The sequence below is a fragment of the Chrysoperla carnea genome, chromosome 1 (genome assembly GCF_905475395.1).
Source record: "Chrysoperla carnea chromosome 1, inChrCarn1.1, whole genome shotgun sequence".
Classification (NCBI taxonomy): Eukaryota; Metazoa; Arthropoda; class Insecta; order Neuroptera; family Chrysopidae; genus Chrysoperla; species Chrysoperla carnea.
In genome coordinates, this window is record NC_058337.1 from 90,781,130 (window position 1) to 90,801,997 (window position 20,868).

The window sequence follows — 20,868 nt, forward strand, 5'->3', positions numbered from 1 at the left end:
AAATTGTGCTCTATCTCTAACATTTTTCAGATAATTTACCATAATTCAAAAACTGTTAGATTGTGTACAGAAATGTTGTCAGAGATGAAGATGAACTGTTAAGACTGAATCGATTTGGTGCTTATTAAAATACTTTCGAATGATGAATTTTTTACTAAAAAATTTTTTAATGTAAAGGCCAAGATTTTTCTCCAATGTAATCTCTCTTTATTATTCATTTTGTGCAACAAAGTAAAGCTAAAAAATTTATGACTTGAGTGTATATTCTCCTAGTCATGTATGTATCTCTTTAAAAGAAATATAAGTGACAAAATATTAAAGATGAAAGTTACATGATGCACTATAAACCATAATTAAATGCAAATTCAATATGAATTTTATTTTAATTCATTTAATTTATGCTTACAGATTTTTTGGTTGAACTATTAATAGTTGAAATTTTCTATCAACGGGTGTTAGAAATGAAAATCAATATAATTTGCATTAAAATTAATTTGAAAAAATAATGTATCACGAGGTACACATCAACTAAAAGTTGTAGCAAATATTGTGTAAGAACTTTTACCTCAGAATGGGGTAGTTTTTATCCTTATATTTAAAAAAACAGAATAGAAAGTATAATTAAAATCCGATTACGTAAGAGATGCGTTCAATATACTTATAAAAAGTTTTACAAGTCTATTGGACTATATTGTTTATTCTCTATACATGTAATGTGTGCCTGTTTGTATGAATACACGTTCTGCGTACGTTAAAACGTAATTCGTTCGCTGTTCTTACGTATGAACGTAGTTCATACTTAAATATGAACTTGGTCATAATCAGTGAAAACGTCGTCAACGTATCGATGCTAAATATTTGGGAAATCATTTTTACCTATATTTTTCCTATAATTTAAAAATGACTAATGAATAACTTAGCAGGAAAAGGATAGTGGATTAACCAAAGAGGTACCTTGAGTATCTTTTTTATAACATACCTACTCATTAATATTTACCAAATTTTGGAATTTGCATTTTGTGATTAATAAACGATCTATTATTTTCCTTCACGCATATTTGATCTATATTATAAAAAAACTAATATAATCACTGATAAAAAAAATTAAAAAATTCTGAATTTCACCTCAAAAATTGTCTCTCTGTGGCTGTAACCACAGGGGTGGTTTTAATGTTGTTGCAACCACATTAAGGTTGCTTTTTGATCTTGAATTTTGAAAAGCGGACCCGAAAATTACCAAGATACGTCATTGTGACTTCTAGGGGTGTTCTTAATGGGGTTGCAACCATTTTCAGTTACTTTTTATCCTCAAATACGTGATCGGCAACCCCAAAAACCCCCTAAAAGGCGATGTTCGCGGAGAAATTAAAAATTTTTTTTCTGTACTTTCTAGGGGTGGTTTTAATGGGGATGGAATGACATTCAGTTACTTTTTGACTTCAAATTTATGATCACCGACTCCGAAAACCTCAGAGAGAAAATTTCTGAAGTGAAATTCAGAATTTTCTAAATTTTTTTATCATTGACACTTCTAGGAGTAATTTTAATGGGGTTGCAACCATTCTCAGTTGCTTTTTGACTTTCGATTCGTAAACAGCGAACCTAAAAGCTCTTTAAAAGACGATTTTTGAGGTAAAATTTGGAATTTAATAAATTTTTTACCTGTCACTTCCAGAGGTTGTTTTAATGGGGTTGCAACCATATTCAGTTGCTTTTTAACCTTTAATTCATGATCAGTGACCTCGAAAACCTTCGGGGACCATTTTCGAGGTGAAATTTCGATTTGTTCACTGTTACTATTTGGAGTGCTTTTGCGATGGGAAAATACTCTTATTTTCGCAGTTTTCTTTGTAATGCCGAGGTTAATGCGGCTGAATGTTCTTGAAGGTCTAAGAAACACGTACACAAAATTTTTGAAATCGGAGCTGTTCCACTATTTTTACACATTTTCCGGCTTATTAAATGTACTATTTATGAGAATTGCCTCAATGGGCCTTAAATTGGCGTATGTTGCAAAAATTTAAAATATTGCTTAACAATAACAAAACATCCTTACATAATAGCCATTTTTCAGCATAATTACTCCAAATATTTTATTTATTTTTAAATGGAATTATCTAAAAGATAAATATAAACTCAAATTAACCAGTTGACATTCAAATCCAAACTCGTGAAAATAATTAAACCAATTCACTTTTTCCATCCAAAATTAATTATTTATATGTTACAAAAGCGTGTTTTTTTATCATTATTTATTTCCAACTTTATAGTTCAGCTAGCTACAAGTTTTTCACACTTTTTCAAACTATTACTTATTAATATAATGGCATGTTATCTGCGCTTCCACCAGAATAAAAGATTTTTTAGTTAATCGTTAATCTAGAAGATCCTGATCAGGAGAGTCGAACAAATTTATTAAATTATTGTATTATCATCGGTACTTGATAAGTGTGCGAGTTTTTTTGGTTTCTTATTATTTTTCTTTTTGTGAGATGTCGGTAATAAAAATTAAGCTTACAAACCGGCTTTTCAAGTAATTTTTAAAATTATTATAACTGCACTCATTCACTGCGTTCTCATACATAGAAGTTTGTTATCTACTTTTCATGTTAATATACTTCAAAATATCTCGAAGAGTTGTCTGGTTACTGACAAAATATCTAAAATCCCAAGTAGTTAATCCAAATATCTAAAATCCAAAGTACTGAATCCAATTCTACAATTCAAAACATTATTTGAAGAAATTGGTAGTATTTTTGCATTGCTTTTTCTGTTATTGTTTTAAGAGTTGTTTAACCCCTTTTTTCCGTATAGTTTGTGTCAAAATACAGATTCCAAGAAATGACAAGCTTAACACAACGGAATCAAAGTTGGCCAGCCAGATAGTTTCATTATTTCAGTTTTTGACTAAGATTCAGCTATCGGTCTTATTAACTGAGCCATGCATTGCTACTCCCCGCTCAAGTCTTTGTCAAAGTTAATGAAACAAGTTTTGATTTTCTAACCCTAGCTTTTGGCTTGGTCAATGCTAATTAAATGAGATCTGATTTACCACCTCTTGACTTGTTGAAACTTTTTGACGGGCAGAAATATGATATGTAGAAAACACGTAAAGAAATGTGACATGTAGATGTATGTTTTTCAGTTAAGAAATATGACTTAACATTACTTGCCTGCAAACTCTCTCATTGTCGCTACCATTTCGTTACATTAAATCATTCAAAGAGTCCAAATCAATACCGACTCTTAATAAGTAATATATCATTCAAAACAAAGGAATAGTTTCAGAACCGCTATTGGATTAAAAACTGTATATTCATTTCACAGTCTTCAAATAACTCAAGTATTCATGTGATTATGATTTTACATCGGGATGCATATATCAGGGTATAAATATGTCTCAACAATACATGATATTTGGTGCACTTGTATTATGAACTAGAAATCGATGCCTTTTGGTTTTTAAGAACTTTTTTAACAATATTTGTTAACCTAAAGAGCTCTTGTATTTCCGAACTTCTAGTATTAGGTAATACACATTTGAATCACATTTATCAATGAAGCTACAAAACTTTACCACAATTTCCGCTATGACTTACACATTCACAATTCAATTGCTTTACTTACAGATCAATTTTTTTCTTTGTAAGTCAGAAATTGAGGTTGTGAAAGGACAAAGTAACTTACAAAAAAAGTTACTATAAAAAAATTCCTGAAATTAACTCAAAATAAAACTTAATAAACAATTATTATGAAAAATAACAAAATAAATTTATTGCATAAACATTTGTACAATACTTAAAAAAAAAAATTAAAATTTGCAAACAAATTTACAAATAATTACACAGAATAAAAGGAGAGAATTTTATGGTACATTGGAGAAAATACATAAACCAAAAATATTTGTCTTCATATTAAAGTCGTGCTAGGCTATTTGGCGGGGGTTGATACATATAATCAATTAAAATTAACTTAAGCTGATGGAGCTTTTGGTAAATGAGCCCCTTCAGCATGGAATCCAGTTTCGTCAGCGTAGTATTTGACTAAGTATTCTACACCTTCCCATAAGTATCTGAATTCACCACTTACTCGGATTGCGGTTTCATCTTTGTCAAGTTGAGCTAATGAGGCACTTTCTGATCGTGATTGTCCATCTGATAATACAACGTTGTAGGTGTATTCACCGGTTCCAATGTTATCGTTTGTGTAAGCCTTAACTTCGACATCTTTGTCGTCTAATGGTTTTGCAAGAGCAACAGCGAAGAGGGCTGCGAAAACAATGACCTGTGGACAAATGGAACCTTATTAATAATTTTTCGACATATAATGTCAAAGGGGTGTTAAAACCACAATAATCACTGGAAGTACTTTGACAACAATTAAAAATTACTTACGAATTTCATTTTTGGTTTTTGTTTGTTTGTATTACTACAAAAATAACTGATATTATAATGATTAATTCTAATTAAAACATGATGTATTTATATATTGATCATGAAATGATCGTCTCCCCGCCGCAGGAAAAATTGTCTACTAATTTGGAATGTTAATAATTCAAATGCCAAATTTAAATAATTTATTCTAAATTGAACAGACAAAAAAAATTTTTAATGAAACTGAAAGGCATCATCCAAGTAAAATAAATACCTATAATTTGACTTCAGTGTCCAGTTGACAATTAATAATCAAGACGCTTCTTTTTATTCTGAACAAGTTTCAAGATAACTATTTAAGTATGCAATAATTTGGCCTTCACCTTTTTTTGCCAAAATTTTTAATTTTCATCAATACTTTTTTTTCTTCATTACTTAAAAAGTAAATTCAAATTATTATAATTAATCCTGTTAGCATAGCGGTGTTTAAAAATTTTCTATTTTTAAATTATTTTTTCATTAAATAATTGAATTTTTTTTAACAGGAAAAAAGATGAGTTGCGTTGTAATGTAACTGTATTTTATTTAAACACTTACATTTCGATGCATTTCTAAATACTTTTTTATTTCAAAATTTAAATATTTACATTGCTAGTAGACCAAATTAGCCACTTAGCATGATTTAGCAACTATTATTTATATTACTTCTATCAAGTAATATAGGAAAAGTCATAGAATCAAGACGAAAAGACACGGTATATATTTCTATACAAGTTACAACACCAAAATACTTATGGGAGTATTTCCGAGGTGTGTCTTAGAGCTGTTGGAGCAATTCGAAATTTAGAAATTAGTATTCCCCATTAATTTATATGCAATAACTCATGATTTTATTTTATTTGTTTGAATTGACAGGAAATAATTCTTACTGTACTCCGTGAAAAATCTAACCATAAAGGCAATTGAAATTTTAGCCATATATAACAGATTTTTAAAAGAAATTTGCAATTCTCACACAAACGTCGAGGAAGAAGGGTCACGATTGGGCGAAGTTCGCTAAGTTGCACATCTTAATAAGCCACATTTACTAAAGTTTTATTGATTCCCAACTGTAGCGAGTGGACACTACACTACACTCTGTATCTGTCAACATGGACAGTTCGGATACCAACGGTCTCCCTTTGCAGGAAATACAAATTAGGGTTTTTAGGATTGGGTCAAGCATGTAAACCAAGAATGGCCCAGTCTGGAAAAAACATTGAATGACGACAACATGCCCAGCTCGAGGGATAGATGTTGGTTAAAGCCTTGGTATATGACCATGGTTGAAGATACCTACGACCAAGGCTTTTCTATTGCATCATTTTTAGATCTTACCTGGATCGTCCCCTCGATTATATCATCAAGCTAGAATTTTCCTGTATAGATCTATGAAGCATGGATATATTTTACATCTTTATTGCTGTTAACTGATTTGTGTAGTTAGAAAAGATTCTGTCTGTTAAAAATGTCAAACTGTTGATGGATCACCTACAAAATTTGACCTCATCTCTAGAATTGGACACCAGGTCGAAAAGTTTTTTTGTATTTTTTTATACATTTTTATTTATTCATATTAGTACCACACGGACGGAACTCTGTAGACGACACTACAGTTTTTTCCTTTTTTTCCTCGACTTTTTTTTCCTTGTGTTTGATATAGGAATCGTATCCTATCAATTTTTCCAAAGTGCGTAAACATTATTGCAGGTGAGTTTTGATATTATTCAGCTCTACATGCTATGCTACAGCAATGCGATTTGAACCACCTTTAGTCGGAGTCGCTCTTTCAATAAACCAATGTTATTTTGATAAAATATATAATAGACACCTAGAGTATCTACCTATATTTAGGTAAATTTTGAAGTTATTCACCGCATGCTGCAACATTTTCAGTGAGATTTAAAAATCTTACAGTTACATTCAGTTTTTCAATATTATAATATTAATTTGATAAAACAGCGTAGGTGCTAGGATATTTCCGCTCTATTAATGGCAGGAATAAACTTAATAATTTCCACAATAATTTACTTATTTAGCATTATTTAAGTCTTGAATCACTATACAATACATTTTCTTCAAAAAATAAAAGGTAATAAAATCTGGTCATATGAATAGTGAGTGGGTCAACAATTTTAGAAAAATGTTTCGAAAAAACTTTCACCGGCAAAAATCAAATATTTGACCTATTTGACATATTTGCATGATATTGATAAAAATATTATGAAGGTTAATTTCAAAATTATCAAAAAAAATCAATCAAATCATTTTTTCTAAACCTATTTTGTTCGGATTATTTTTAGAATTTTAATTCAAAATTCTACTTATAAAGTGAAGAGGTAGCTGGATATTTTATTGGATTAGTCATAAAATTTGAGATCCGGTTTTTGCCAAGACTATACGATGAAAATATTTCATAAAAAAAAGAAAAATCGTAGAAAAATTGTGTTTCTCTATTCCTTCTAAGTGAATAGACATTAAAAAGTAAAGCTTTTCTATTTAAAAAAGATAGATTCATAGATTCATTATGACCAGTACACCATTTTAGGATCACACGAATAAGCGCCGCACCCTACAATTGGGTTAAATTTTGAATTGAGACAGTTTTTCATAAGAATCCTCTTTTTGACGAAATCCTAAATCCTACGATCTTTTAAAATCATTAACTGCATCATAATTACATTTTACCTTGTATTATGTTTTTCGAATCATTCCGAAATATGGATATCTAATTGACTTGATTTTAATTAATTCATTATAGTTTTATAGTTTTTGAAAACTGGACACTATCAAAAAAACTACTATGAATTGATGTATGCAAATTTTTGGTATTTTTTAAAAATATGTCGACCGGTAAATGAATGAAGGTGGGATTTAACCGGCAAGCTCGGCAAATAAAATTTGTATAAATAGTTGTATCTCTTTAGAACAATTTATCAAACAATTTTTGTTATCTCTCAAGTAACACACCAGACAAACACTCATACAAAATGAAATTCGTAAGTATTATAAAGATTTTTCTAAAAAAACCAAATCACAATTTTAGTTATAACTCTAATTATTTTTAATCTATTAAGGTCATTGCATTCGCCGCACTCTGCGCAGTTGCTCTTGCACTTCCAGTTGAAGACAAAGATGTAGAAGTACAAGTTTACAACAATGACAACATTGGAACAGGTGAATACAACTACAACGTTGTATTATCAGATGGACAATCACGATCAGAAAGTGCATCATTAGCTCAAATCGACAAAGACGAAACCGCCATCCGTGTATCTGGTGAATTCAAATACTTCTGGGAAGGTGTAGAATATTTAGTCAAATACTACGCTGACGAAACTGGATTCCACGCTGAAGGAGCCCATTTACCAAAAGAACAATAAGTAAGACCAACTGTCTTTCCCAACTGAGTTTCAATATAAATTATTTTGAGTATAATAAGTTTTCCACATGATCCCTTTCCCTATGTTTTTATTTGATTTTTCCATTGTTGTTTTTCTGTGTAAATAAATGAAGTTTTCTTAAAAATTTTTGTTTTTTTAACCTTATTTGCATTAACTTAATAACCATATATTCTTAAAACTATATATTTTCCAAATTATCTAAATCTCAAATCGAGTATGAAAAAAACTTAATAATATTTAGAACTGTCTGATGACACATATGAAAGCACAGCCAAAACAACCGGGACTAGGACTATATACATAAATTTGCATGTGAATTTTTTGCCACTGTAGATGAGCACAAAAACGAATTTTTGAAAATTTAGCAGGCTCAAGATGTGGATATATTAAATAAAAAGTTCTTCAAAATCTACATAACCGATTTTAAAACTTATTTCACTTATAGAAAGAAAGTTACATTATCCAAAAGACAAGTGTATTTTGTTTAAAAAAAAAATAGGACATCACACCAAAAATTAAAACCAACGAAATTATGCACGAAAGCGGAAAAATAAGTGATGGAAAATGAAGTGAGGTTTATTACGAAATAATCTTTATATTTAAAATTGCCATTGCCCAACGAAGCGGAGGGGTAACTGCTATCTATACATATAAAAGAAGAAACTGACTGCCTGACTCGATGCTCGATCAACGCACAGCTGAAACCGCTGGGTCTGGAGGAATGAAAATTTGTACAAATGTTCCTTATGTTACGTAAGTGTACATTGAGAATGGATTTTCGCATTCTAAATTAAGCTCTCAAGGAGCTAAAATGACTGTTGGAAGTTCGTATGAGACTTGGTTAATTTTAAAGTTACAAATGTAAAAAAAGATTTATATGAGCATGGTTCACTACAAAAGTTTCCTGTATTACTTACTATCTTCAAAAAATTCATTCTTCAAGAGGGTGGAATTTTATATGAAACTATGTCATTTTTGAAGTTAGAAATATGAAACTTGATACATGAGCTCATGGTTTGAGACAAAAGTTGATTTTACTTTTTTCATAAAAATTCGTTCTTTAAGTGGGTCAAATTGGGGATGAAAGTTTATATGAAACTCTTTAATTTTAGTGGTGAAAAGGTGATGGTAGTTTCTATGAAAATTTGTCATTATTGAATTAACTACTTAACCGATTTTAAAAATTATTTCACCTATAATAAGTTACAACGCAGAGTCTCTGAGATATCGCAATATTTGGATCCATTTTAGTCCTCTCAAAAAATATTCTACCAGTTATCAAAAGCACCCGCTTTTTTTTTCTTTTTGAGTCAAAATTACCTTTTATACTGAGTTTTATCGAAATTGTAGATAAAAAAATGTCTCGTTTTTTTGCAATTAATTCAATTTTTGCAATTAATTCAAGGGATCCCCTTTGAAAAAATCGGGCAAAAAGTCAAAAAAAAAAAAATTTTTTTGTTTTGGAAATTGATCAAACTTTGTGGCTGTGGTAATTTTGATCCAAAAAGTATAAAAATCAGGTTAATTTAATGATTGGGCCTATAGAAAGTTACAATGTCAAAGAGTATCATGGGCATAACTTCATTTTCAAAAAAGTTCGAGTTCCCCGCCAAAAAACTAAAATCCATAAAATTGTGAACAAAAGGGAGGATGAGTGACGTGATACCTTTGTTTTTAAAGGAGATATTGCCCAGCAAAGGTATAAAAAAAAATATATCGGTCAAAATCATACACTCTTTTTTGTTTCGCTCCAATCGGATAAAAAATAGTTAAATTCTTCTATTAAATCTTCCAATATTTGTTTGAAAATTCATTGAAATTAGATATCATAAACATCATTTTTATTACTCATTATGTAATGTTTGTGTTTCTTTAAACAAATTAAATGGGTTTACAACTTAATTTTTCTATATTTCTCTATGTCAGTAGTATAATAATGAATGCATACGCGGTTTTATTTTAAACTATTTTGAATATACTTATAGGTTATTTCAGCATTGCATGGCACTATTTTAAGTCATAAATTTAATTTTCAAAGCATAAAATAAACAAAAATTGGACATTTAAACAAATGATAACAAAAATTATTTACTACTGGGATGTCTAAGCATAAAGATATTTTTCTATATACCCCAGCTGAAAATAAGTAGTTTCTGGCCGCATTTGACTCTAGCAAGAGTGATTTTTGTGGCTTGTTATAGCTAATGAAATTAAAGCATGCTCTGATTTTTGTGACTCGGTAGAATAGCAGCAATTTGTTGATATGGTCTGTCAAAATTAATTTAAATAAATATAAACAAAGATACAAAAACATGTAATAATAAATATAATAAATAATATTAATAATTAATGGACTTCTCATCTGAAGCATCCATAAGGCTCCAAACCTACGAAGTCTGATAAAATCAACTGTGAAAGGTTACAAATCGAAGAAAGCGCTCGTTTTGAGATGGAGGCAAATAATGAAATTGATTATTGAACCTCCAGATAACACATATTTACGCATGATGGTAATATATATTTTCGTATTCGCGTCTCAAATAATACTTTACTTGCTATGGTATGTCTAATTAGATTTGTTATTGATGGTTGAAACTGTAATAAGGAAAATAAATATTTTTTTAAATATCGTGCCTAATATAATAATACAAATTAAATTTCCAAAATTAAAAAAAAATCCTTGACAGATTTTTCGGGTACGGAACCTTAAGCTCGCACTTAAAACTTCGAATAGCTAATAACACTCTCCATTAAATTAGCTTTCAAGTGAAACTAAAAAAATCAAAATCGATTCATCCGTTTAGATTCCACGACGCCACAGACAGACAGACACACACATTCACATAGCGGTGAAACTTATAACACCCCTTTTTTGGACCAGGAAAAATGCGGGAAAATCGTACATACTTTCGGAAATGGGATCAAGAAAATTGTATTTTTGACTAATTTACCTATTTAGTTTCATTTACATTTCATATTTCATGCAATTTTGCTACCCCTATTTCACCATTTTAGGATGTAAATTTCCCAATGACGGTAGGAGATTTACACATTCAAAGGGTTGATTTTACCCTTCTCATGGTAAAATTTTAAACCTTTGCTTAAAAATGTAAATATATAGTAACATTGTTAATCATAGCAAACATGATATCTTGTTATTGTTATAAAATAATTTGTATAGAGCTAACTATACAAACTTTAATCGTTATTAACGATTATTAGATCGTATTTTCGGCTAGGGGATACAGGAAAATAGTATATAATCCACGGCAGGAATGTTAGATGCCCTGGCTTGTGTAATAAAATAGCATCGGCTTTGCCTCAGCCTTTTGATCACACATGTTAGGAAATTCAACTTCCTGGTCTTGGGCCGTAATTTACTATTTAACAATAAACATTCAAAGTAATTGTTCAAAGTGACCACGGTTTTGTTGAATACAGCGTTTTGATAATTAATTTAACGTTGATGTCTGTTTAATTTAGCTTATTTTAAAATTGGAGCTCGATTTCTATGTAACACATTTATTCATCGGACGATTCTGCCAACTCATTGCTCTGCAGCTAAAAACACTCATGAATCCAATTCTAGTATTTATCCATAATTTCATTTCTTTACTGCACGAACTAAAACAAGTTACTTTTCTGTTGTTCGCGAAGTACAATTTCGATTAAAATAAAAAACCAAAACATATTTATCCACAAAATTGGCGAGGAATTGAAGGGGTCGAAAGTATTCGATGCCCCTATGTATCCGCAGTTCGTGCTCCTTCGTAACCCTACTTGAGTGAATAGCTCTGGCAATTGAAAAATGATCTATGTTCAAAGCTATAACGACTTCGCCGATAGTTAACCGTCCACGTTAAAGTTTTTTTTTCTACTATTGAAATTTTTGCATCTTACATTCCTCACCTTGTTGCAAGAGAAAAATTTATCTATATATAAAAATTTTCTCATTTTGAAATTTGATAGCATTTTTTAAAAGTGAAAGTATTTTGAAGTCTTCAACTAGCCTTGCATCATGTAAAATTTTTTGAGATCGTAAAACAAATAAAAATTATTGTAAGCGGAGACCGAATAGCTACATCATTTTCAAGTAATGAAAATTAATATATTATTGATAAGATCTAATTTAAAACATTGGTGAGTCCAAAAAAAAAAAAAAAAACGAGAAGAACCAGTTAATATTTTTAGACAAATTTCTATAAAAAGCACATTTTTAAAATCTGATTTGTGTAAATCATGTGAAAATTGATTTGAAAAAAAAATTTTTAATCCGAATAAATTAAAATATTTTATAAGTAGTCGCCACTGTTGTATTTTAACATATAAATAATTGTAATTATTACACATAAACAAATCAGACGAAATAATTACAGTCTTTTATAAATTTGTTAAGATCTGCTTGTACGATATTGCTCATAAAAGTCATGAGAAATTATTAATTCACAATTGGGTTCAATATTATTTTTGAACTTTATTCTTCTTCATCTTAATTTGATTGCAAAACACTTTTTTTAAAAATAATGATTGTTAAAAAAATGATTAAAATTAAGGATTAATAGAAAATACAAAATACTTTTGAAAAAAAAAAATTATTTTTTAATTTAAAACAGAAAAACAATAAAATTTACAAAATGATTAGAACACATTAAAGGAAATCAAATATACAAAATGAGCATATTTGTTCATGGTACAATATATACAAAGGAAAATAATCACGTTAAAAAATGTTTATGGACCTTTTGGTAAATTGTCAGGTTGGAAACCATTACGGTCAGCAATCCATGAAACACGGATTAATTCACCATCGGAATTTACGTATTGGTAAGTTCCACGGACAGCAATAGCTTCATCATCAGTTCCTTCATTTTCAATTACACCAGCTTCTTGAGCAGCTGTGCCATCTGATGTTTCAAATCCCCAACTCCATGGACCGACACCAATGTTGGTATTTTCTTGTTTAACAATGACTGCATCCTTGTCGGATGGTCGTTGAGGTGCAGCGTATGCCATAGCGGCAACGAATACAATAGCGAAAGCAATTGACTGAAAAATTACAAAATAAATCAAGATTAGCGGTTATCACATTTTGGAACACTAATTTCACATCACACAGCACTTTTTATCACAGTATTATTTTCACTAGTAACTTAAATTTTGAGTGTTTGAAACTCACCAATTTCATTTTGATGTATTTTGTGTTTTTGTTGAGATATTGATTGTTAATTGTGTAAAGACACTTTGGTTTATATTTTTATTTGAAAAATTTGCTATATTTATATTAAAAAAATCTTAGTGGCATTTTACGATAAATCTGTCCCACCACTGAACTATGTCAATAAAATTATTTGAAATGCAAATTTGCAAATATCGAAATATCAATAATAATTTCATCACACGTGGTTTTATCTCTAGCAAGTGAACCCACCACGATAGGTAATCTTTTACCTTAAAAGTAATTAATTTAAAAAAAAATTAAAATTCCTATTAATTAATTATAAATAACATATATAATATTTGTTATTTAAATAAAACTAGTGAAGGTGTTGACTCATAACATGTTTCGATTTATAAAGATCACATACATTCTTATAAAATGAAGAAGATGACATTGATTTGCATAAAACGTAATAATATAATATTTAAAAAATATAATTAATGATAATAACAATTTGTTTAAATGATAATTTGTTTTTAAAGGGAAGTCATCGTTTATGATATATTGAAAATTTTCATAACTTGTTTTTTCTCCAAAAATTGAATTAATTATCTTATTCGTGAAGGAAATCATATTTTTAGGTAATTAAATAAATCAGTTAAATATTCGTAAATTGTATTCTGATTATATATTTATTTCTTTATTCTAAGTATAGTCGAAATATTTGTAAAAAGTTTTGAAAATAAGATTTCTTGATAGTTGAAATCACGTATTTTAAATAATCCTTCGGTAACAAAATAGTGGAAAACCACATAAAAGCCACTGAAAGTAATAATTATTACTGTAAAAATAATTATTTGCTTTGGGTGGCATTTCCAGTTTTGAAAACAGCTTATAAAAAACTTTATTCACGTGTTTAAAAAAATATTTGTTTATTATTAGCATTACCGTTTTCAATTATTTCTTCTATTTATAATATTTCTTTACACATTCAGTTAATTTACTTTGAAGGTTATCGCAACTGAATTGAGCATTTCTGTTTTATCCAATCGCTTTTACTGGAAGAAAAAAAATGCATCGATTCGGATGAGACGATAGGTCTGTGATTGTTTGCAAACCAATACTATTAAGATTTTGTTTTATTGATTGCATTTGAATTCCTATCAATGATCGGTTGCATTGCCATCAGTGATCATGTTTTACGTATTTTCACTATCAAACCAAAAAGATCAAATGAATTACTTTACAGGACAATCGGTTAGTTCAATTACGACTAATACTGCTTGCCATGTCCTATAGTTTCTTCATATCTTTATTTTTTGCAATAAATTTTTCAAAATTAAATTGACTTTCTTTTGAATAAAAAAAAATTGCAAGTTCGTTTTTAAAAAAATTAATAAATTTAAAAAATAGGTCTCAAGATAACTTTTTGGAAATAATTCCAAGTAACGGTGAAAATGAAATAATTTTCCAAGTTCATTAAGGCTTTTTCGAAATATAAATTTAATTAAATATTATCCATGATTCTTAAAAATTTAAAACGAAGATGCAAAACAACAAGGGCATTTTTATTTTTATGATTTTTATTTTTGAATATTTTTTATATTTTAATTTACATAAAACCTTGAGCATATGAAAACATTAATCGTAAAAAAAATTCAGTACAAAATGTCATCGCATAATGAGAATACATTTGTAATAAATTTTCTTTACAAAATATTTTTTTAAATATTTTTTTATAACCAATCAAAATGAAGAAGATACAAGTACTAAAAAAAACCAGATAACCAATATACTTTTATGTGAATGTTAATTATGCTAACTAATAACAGACGGTGCTAGTGTTTAGATTATTTAAATATTAATTTGTTATTTAAATGAAATTGTACTAGATGTGGCTAGGAGTGTCGGTTTCTATTTTAAAATAAACTCGATACTGCCATTAATAAAGGCGCAGAGGATCATAGGTAGCACTACTAAAAAAATAGTTATACTTTTTCGGATAATTAAGAATTAATTGTTTTCATGATATAACTAATGTAAAATATAATAATGCAAAAAAAAGTGAACAGAATTGATTTTACCCTTATAGAAACAAATTCATAACGAGATTAGAAAGTTTTTCGTGATTCTGAACAGAAAAAATTCTGATGTAATTGGTACATGTAGTAGAAACATTGTTGGTTCTCGAAATAGTAACAGGAATAACAATTCAGCAGATGCATGGAATACCTCATTAAAAGAAATTAACGACAAAATCATCCAAAAATAATTCTTGGTGGTCGAGATATTATTTTTTGTTATTATTTTTTTTTTAAAACTATTTATTATGCTGGGAACTTATTCCTGTGGACCTCAAGGGTTGCACCAGAGCTAACCAAGGGCTTGTTTTTTTTCTTTTTGAGTTATCGTGGTATTGGGCGAGCATGAAGACTTGTCGTTAAGTAGTTCTGTAAAGATCAATGCCATGACACTGTAGCAAAACCATCTTTAATGTTAATCGATTACAGCAACATTTTTTATAAATATGTGTATCTTACTCGAATTTTTAATAGATATGGATATGCAGCTTTCTAAAAAGTCACAAAATTAAATAGATATTGGTTTAATTATCCTTATATATTTTTGAAAGTGAGCATCTTTGTTTGTGTGTTTGTTAGTTTGTTACGCTTTCACGCAAAAACTAATGAATGGATTTGAATGAAACTTAACAATAATATAGCTTATACATCTGAATAACATATGAGCTATAATTTATAATGGTAAAGAAAAAATGGAAAAAAATAAATTTAATCAATGGCATTTCACTACGCCATCTATGAGCATTATTTTGTACCTTAAATGAAATATTTCTGTAAAAATTTTGAGCTAGATACAATTACTGGCCGTCTTTTCTGATAATGCGCTGGTCTTTACTTTTAAGCCCAACAAAACAGGCGGGTATCAAGCTAGTTTAATATAAACGGTCATTGTCGTTAATGAAAAACAGAATTGAAACAATTACAGTGATTTTTCTTCTTAGTTATTATAAAAACTATAAAGCTACCGTAAACAATATTTCAAATATTTATTAAAAAATTTTAAAGTGTAATACTTGACAATACGGTAACGCACATTTGCATTTTATGAGGAATAAAAGGCTCCATTATTTTGCGATATTAAGTAAATTTTATTACTCAGAATAGAATGATTAATGATGCCTGATCGTGAAATGCAATACTACTGCTAAGCTGCTGCCCGTATTTACACTGATTTAAAAAAGTTGTTTCTCCATCTTTCTTCATTCATGCTTTTTAATTATTACCATATTTTCTATGCTACCGTCCCACAGTTTGTATTTTACCTATAATAAGGGGCTCAGCTACTCATAGAAATAACGAAATCAATATTTTTGAAAAATTCCGGTAAAGCCATTTTTGTGAACTTTTTTTAATAGCCAACATATTTTTTGATTTCGGTCGATTATTTTATAACCAAAATAATTTTAATTAATATTTTTTGAAAAAAGAAGAAAGTACCTAATACTTCCAATGCAAATCATTTATCATAAATTTGATATAACCTTTACATTGACGTTAAAATAAATTAAATAGTAGAAAAATCTCAAAAAATTGTATAACATCAAGTAATTTAAATCATTTGTCAATCCAAAAAAACGTAACAGAATAGTTTATAGTTTTAGAAAAATTTCTATGAAAAAAGCACATTTTTGATATATAATTTGTGCAAATCTTGTAAAACCAGGTTTTGAAAGTTTTAAATTTTTCTCGTCAAATTTAAACATTTTGATATTACACATAAAAAAATCAAACGAAGTAATTACAATATTTAAAAAATTTAAGAACTAATTATGAAGAATTTGTTCAAAAAAGTATTAAAAAATTATTTGTTCACATTTGGGTTCAATAATATTTGTTGGACTTAAAATCAATGTTTCAGAGAAAAATATACAATACATTTAAAAAAAATTTATTTTTTAATTTAAAACAAAAAAACAATAAAATTTACAAAATGATTAGAAAACAAAGGAAATCAAATATACATAATGAGCATATTTGTTCATGGTACAATATATACAAAGGAAAATAATCACGTTAAAAAATGTTTATGGACCTTTTGGTAAATTGTCAGGTTGGAAACCATTACGGTCAGCAATCCATGTAACACGGATTAATTCACCTTCGGGTGATACGTATTGGTAGGAACCACGGACAGCAATAGCTTCATCATCAGTACCTTCATTTTCAATTACACCAGCTTCTTGTGCAGCTGTGCCATCTGATGTTTCAAATCCCCAACTCCATGGACCGACACCAATGTTGTTACTTTCTTGTTTAACAATGACTGCATCCTTGTCGGATGGTCGTTGAGGTGCAGCGTATGCCATAGCGGCAACGAATACAATAGCGAAAACAATTGACTGAAAAATTAAAAAAAAATATATTAGCGGTAATCACATTTTGAACACTAATTTCACTTCACACAGCACTTTTTCCACAGGTATTTTCACTAGTAACTTAAATTTTGAGTGTTTGAAACTCACCAATTTCATTTTGATGTATTTTGTGTTTTTGTTGAGATATTGATTGTTAATTGTGTAAAGACACTTTGGTTTATATTTTTATTTTAAAAAATTGCTATATTTATATTAAAAAAATCTTGGTGGTATTTCATGGTGAATCTGTCCCACCACTGAAGTACGTCAATAAAAATTATTTGAAATGCAAATTTGCAAATATCGAAATATCAATAATAATTTCATCACACATGGTACTTTATCTCCAGCAATATTGATGAATTAACCCCATCATTCCTGTTCATCCCCTATTCGGTGGAACTACTTGTAAAATTGGGTAAAATAAACTTTTTTGTGTTTCTGGTAGGAGCAATGACAATCGTACTTTGTATGGAACTTCAATGGCTCTGAGGAATAGTCATCATTGGCGCATCCCGAGAGCTTTTCTTGAGATGTATTTCCAACATGTTCCATATTTAGTTTCGGCCATGGTTAGCATTTTCAAAAATTTTTAAATAATTAATTTTGAAGTAAGGCTTAACTTCATAATAATACGACCTAATCTGGTTGAATATTTGACATAGGTACGTATTACCGTCCACCATTTGTATGAACATTAGACAATTCAAACCAACAAAATTCATAAGTAGGTAGCTTTTCTTTCTGCAGTTGTGCAAGTTCTTTCTGCATCTAAATTTGCATTTAACTTTTGAAAGATTTCATGCCTATGCACCGGTAATATTGTTTATCTCTGTAGGTACTTTATGAATTTTTCTTTTGTATTTTCTCTTACTGGAAATTTATTATTAATTTATTTATTTATTCATTAGAAATGCTGTAAAATACATAGAGTGAATTTATCTTGGTGGCTTTTTTACATTTACTTGCACAATACACGCCTGTTTTGCTGGGAGTAGCCTTCACCTAAGTTGCTCTCACTTATGTTCCTTCCATAACTTTCGAAATTCCTTTTGTTATGAATCTAAACTATTTACCCTTTGCTTTCAAAATGAAATTTTGCTACAAAGTGGGAGTGTAACGGCCAATAGATTATAGGCTTTGTTTTTTTCTGATTAATGACTTATATTATTGTAAATTTCATCAAAAATCATTCAATTATATCATTCGATATCGCCCAGCGAAGTGAGTATCTTACCGATACTTTAAATTATAGATTATGTGTCATTCTAATGTATTATTTTACTTAAGTTGCATACAAATCCTTTCCAGTAGTTTTCGAATGGAAACGTAGTAAACACACATGCACACTCAATTACATATTTATAATTAATAGGAATAAATATTGAAAAAAACTATATTATCTTATAACAGTGGAACGAAGCGTAATTAACTACTAGTAGTTTACATATTCTTTCCCCCTCTTAAACCTGTTTGTTTCATATAAAAGAAAATAATTGCATGTAAGTACGTGAAGTTTAGGCTATAAATATAAGAAGTATTGTAATTAGCTAATTACACAAGTTTAACTAACGATTAATAAACAACTTTTTTGAGCTTTGAAAAAAAAAACGTTAACTCTTTCCTGCTTTCAATGAGTATATGAGTGTTTGTGTGAAAAAAGGCTTTATTAAACGGGTTTCTGAGTCCATAAACAAAAAGTGTGAAAATCTATCGAAAAATGATTTGTGTTAGGAAAATCTTAAAAGAAGTACAAAAGGTTTCTTTAAAACAATTTTTTGGTTCTATATTATAAAATATATTTTTATTTGAAAAACAAAATAACAAAAAAATGATCTAAACAATATTCATAAAACAAATATTAATTTAGATTTTAACGATATAATTTAAATCAATAAAAATTAATTTTTTTATGCTCAAGGTCCTTGAGGTAAATGAGCACCTTCAGCCCGGAAACCATCTTTATCAGCAATGTAGGTAATTCTAATTAATTGTCCATCAGGTGCAACATATTGATATTGTCCAACAATACGTAATGAACCTTCAGGTGTGCCATCATTTTCAATTTCGCCTTTAGCTGCTGCAGCTATGCCATTGGATGTTTCATACGAGTAGCTAAATGGACCAGTTCCAATATTATCACTTTCTGATTTTACAATGTATGCATCACCATCACGTTGTGGAGCTGCGTAAGTCATGCCAATGAGGCATACTGTTACGAAGGCAACTGTCTGTAATAAAGAAATAATATTTTAAATTACTTTAGAACCATCGCAATTTTGTTGAGCCTTGGGATCATAATTTTATTAAGAACCGTGAATATTTTGTCTTCCCCTTCTTCTTTTGTTATTTTATTAAAATTGTATATCGTGTTTATTTTCATTTACTTTACCAAGAATTACACCCTATTTTGCGCTTGCAGTAAAGAAGTTACAGAGCAGTTTCATCGACGTTATTTCCCATGACAACATTTTACTTCAGTAAAATTTAGAATTTAAGTAACGTAGGCCTATGATCAATTTTTATTTTAGCTGCCAATGAAAAAAATACTTGTTAGTAAGTGTAAGAGCCTCAGGTGTTTGTAGATTTAATCGATGAAGTCATAAGAAGTAACACAATCGCATTCGTAATGTGCATATGAATTGTTGTTGTATCTAATCTGTTGTAGGCTAAGCATCAAACACAATTCCCAAATAAACTTCCCACAAGACGTGTCAAACCGATTTGTAAGAACATTAGTCAAATATCGTGTAATTTATTTTATGCATTTCTTCGATTAAACCAAGCATGTGGTTTTTAACTTTAATCCTTATTATCAGGATTGTCTGCGATATCTTTTATGATTGTCTACGATGCGGAACTCTAGACTATAATTATATTTTTTTCTTCAAATAATAATTATATTACACACTTTACATAGCACTAGCACCACACCTTAATGGAACAATAAAAAAAATGAAATATATTTGATTGAGAGTACTTACCAATTTCATTTTTATGATGTGTTTAGATCTTTGAAGAACTACAGTCAAAAGACAAACTGATTTAGTTTCTAACTATAATACCAAATTTTTATTTATTTTTATTTATATAGTCCAAAATTTTAGAATACTACTTTGAGTTTTTTGGTAAGATAGTGTTAGTTCCCACTTCGCCCCACTTTCTTCATTGATTATTATATAACAGTATCATCTTTTTTTTAAAAGACTATATTTTATCGTTACAAATTTATATATGTTGTATTTTATATTGATAACATTACCAAATATGAATTAATATGTAGGATTAAAAAGTTATAATATTTAAACATTTGGATAGGTCATCTTTAACACGCGTTCACTTTCATCTTAAAATAAATGTCATACGGTTTTTTTTTGTGTTGCTTGCATAAAAGTTTTGTTAATCTTATTCTGTCATCAATAAATGTTAACCCACAATACTTATTTCTGGGTTGAACTT

At 29.0% G+C, this 20,868-nt stretch overlaps 4 protein-coding genes across 4 annotated transcripts; 1 reads left to right on the forward strand and 3 right to left on the reverse strand.

The window, feature by feature from the left end:
- Positions 1 to 3,902: 3,902 nt before the first annotated feature.
- LOC123305097 (larval cuticle protein 65Ag1-like) lies at positions 3,903 to 4,420 on the reverse strand. The gene is made up of 2 exons (XM_044886712.1): positions 4,395 to 4,420; positions 3,903 to 4,284 (listed from the first exon to the last, which is right to left on the reverse strand). Exons 1-2 carry the CDS (start codon positions 4,401 to 4,403, stop codon positions 3,973 to 3,975), a joined length of 321 nt encoding a protein of 106 aa, XP_044742647.1. The 5' UTR covers positions 4,404 to 4,420; the 3' UTR covers positions 3,903 to 3,972.
- Positions 4,421 to 7,324: 2,904 nt separating this feature from the next.
- Positions 7,325 to 7,940, forward strand: LOC123305321 (larval cuticle protein 65Ag1-like). Its single transcript, XM_044887007.1, has 2 exons — positions 7,325 to 7,411; positions 7,490 to 7,940. Exons 1-2 carry the CDS (start codon positions 7,403 to 7,405, stop codon positions 7,793 to 7,795), a joined length of 315 nt encoding a protein of 104 aa, XP_044742942.1. The 5' UTR covers positions 7,325 to 7,402; the 3' UTR covers positions 7,796 to 7,940.
- Positions 7,941 to 12,496: 4,556 nt separating this feature from the next.
- Positions 12,497 to 13,046, reverse strand: LOC123305282 (endocuticle structural protein SgAbd-6-like). Its single transcript, XM_044886956.1, has 2 exons — positions 12,993 to 13,046; positions 12,497 to 12,862 (listed from the first exon to the last, which is right to left on the reverse strand). Exons 1-2 carry the CDS (start codon positions 12,999 to 13,001, stop codon positions 12,548 to 12,550), a joined length of 324 nt encoding a protein of 107 aa, XP_044742891.1. The 5' UTR covers positions 13,002 to 13,046; the 3' UTR covers positions 12,497 to 12,547.
- Positions 13,047 to 17,028: 3,982 nt separating this feature from the next.
- Positions 17,029 to 20,402, reverse strand: LOC123304584 (endocuticle structural protein SgAbd-6-like). Its single transcript, XM_044886371.1, has 2 exons — positions 20,394 to 20,402; positions 17,029 to 17,394 (listed from the first exon to the last, which is right to left on the reverse strand). The coding sequence occupies exons 1-2, from the start codon at positions 20,400 to 20,402 to the stop codon at positions 17,080 to 17,082; spliced, it is 324 nt and encodes a 107-aa protein (XP_044742306.1). The 3' UTR covers positions 17,029 to 17,079.
- Between the last annotated feature and the right edge of the window lie 466 nt (positions 20,403 to 20,868).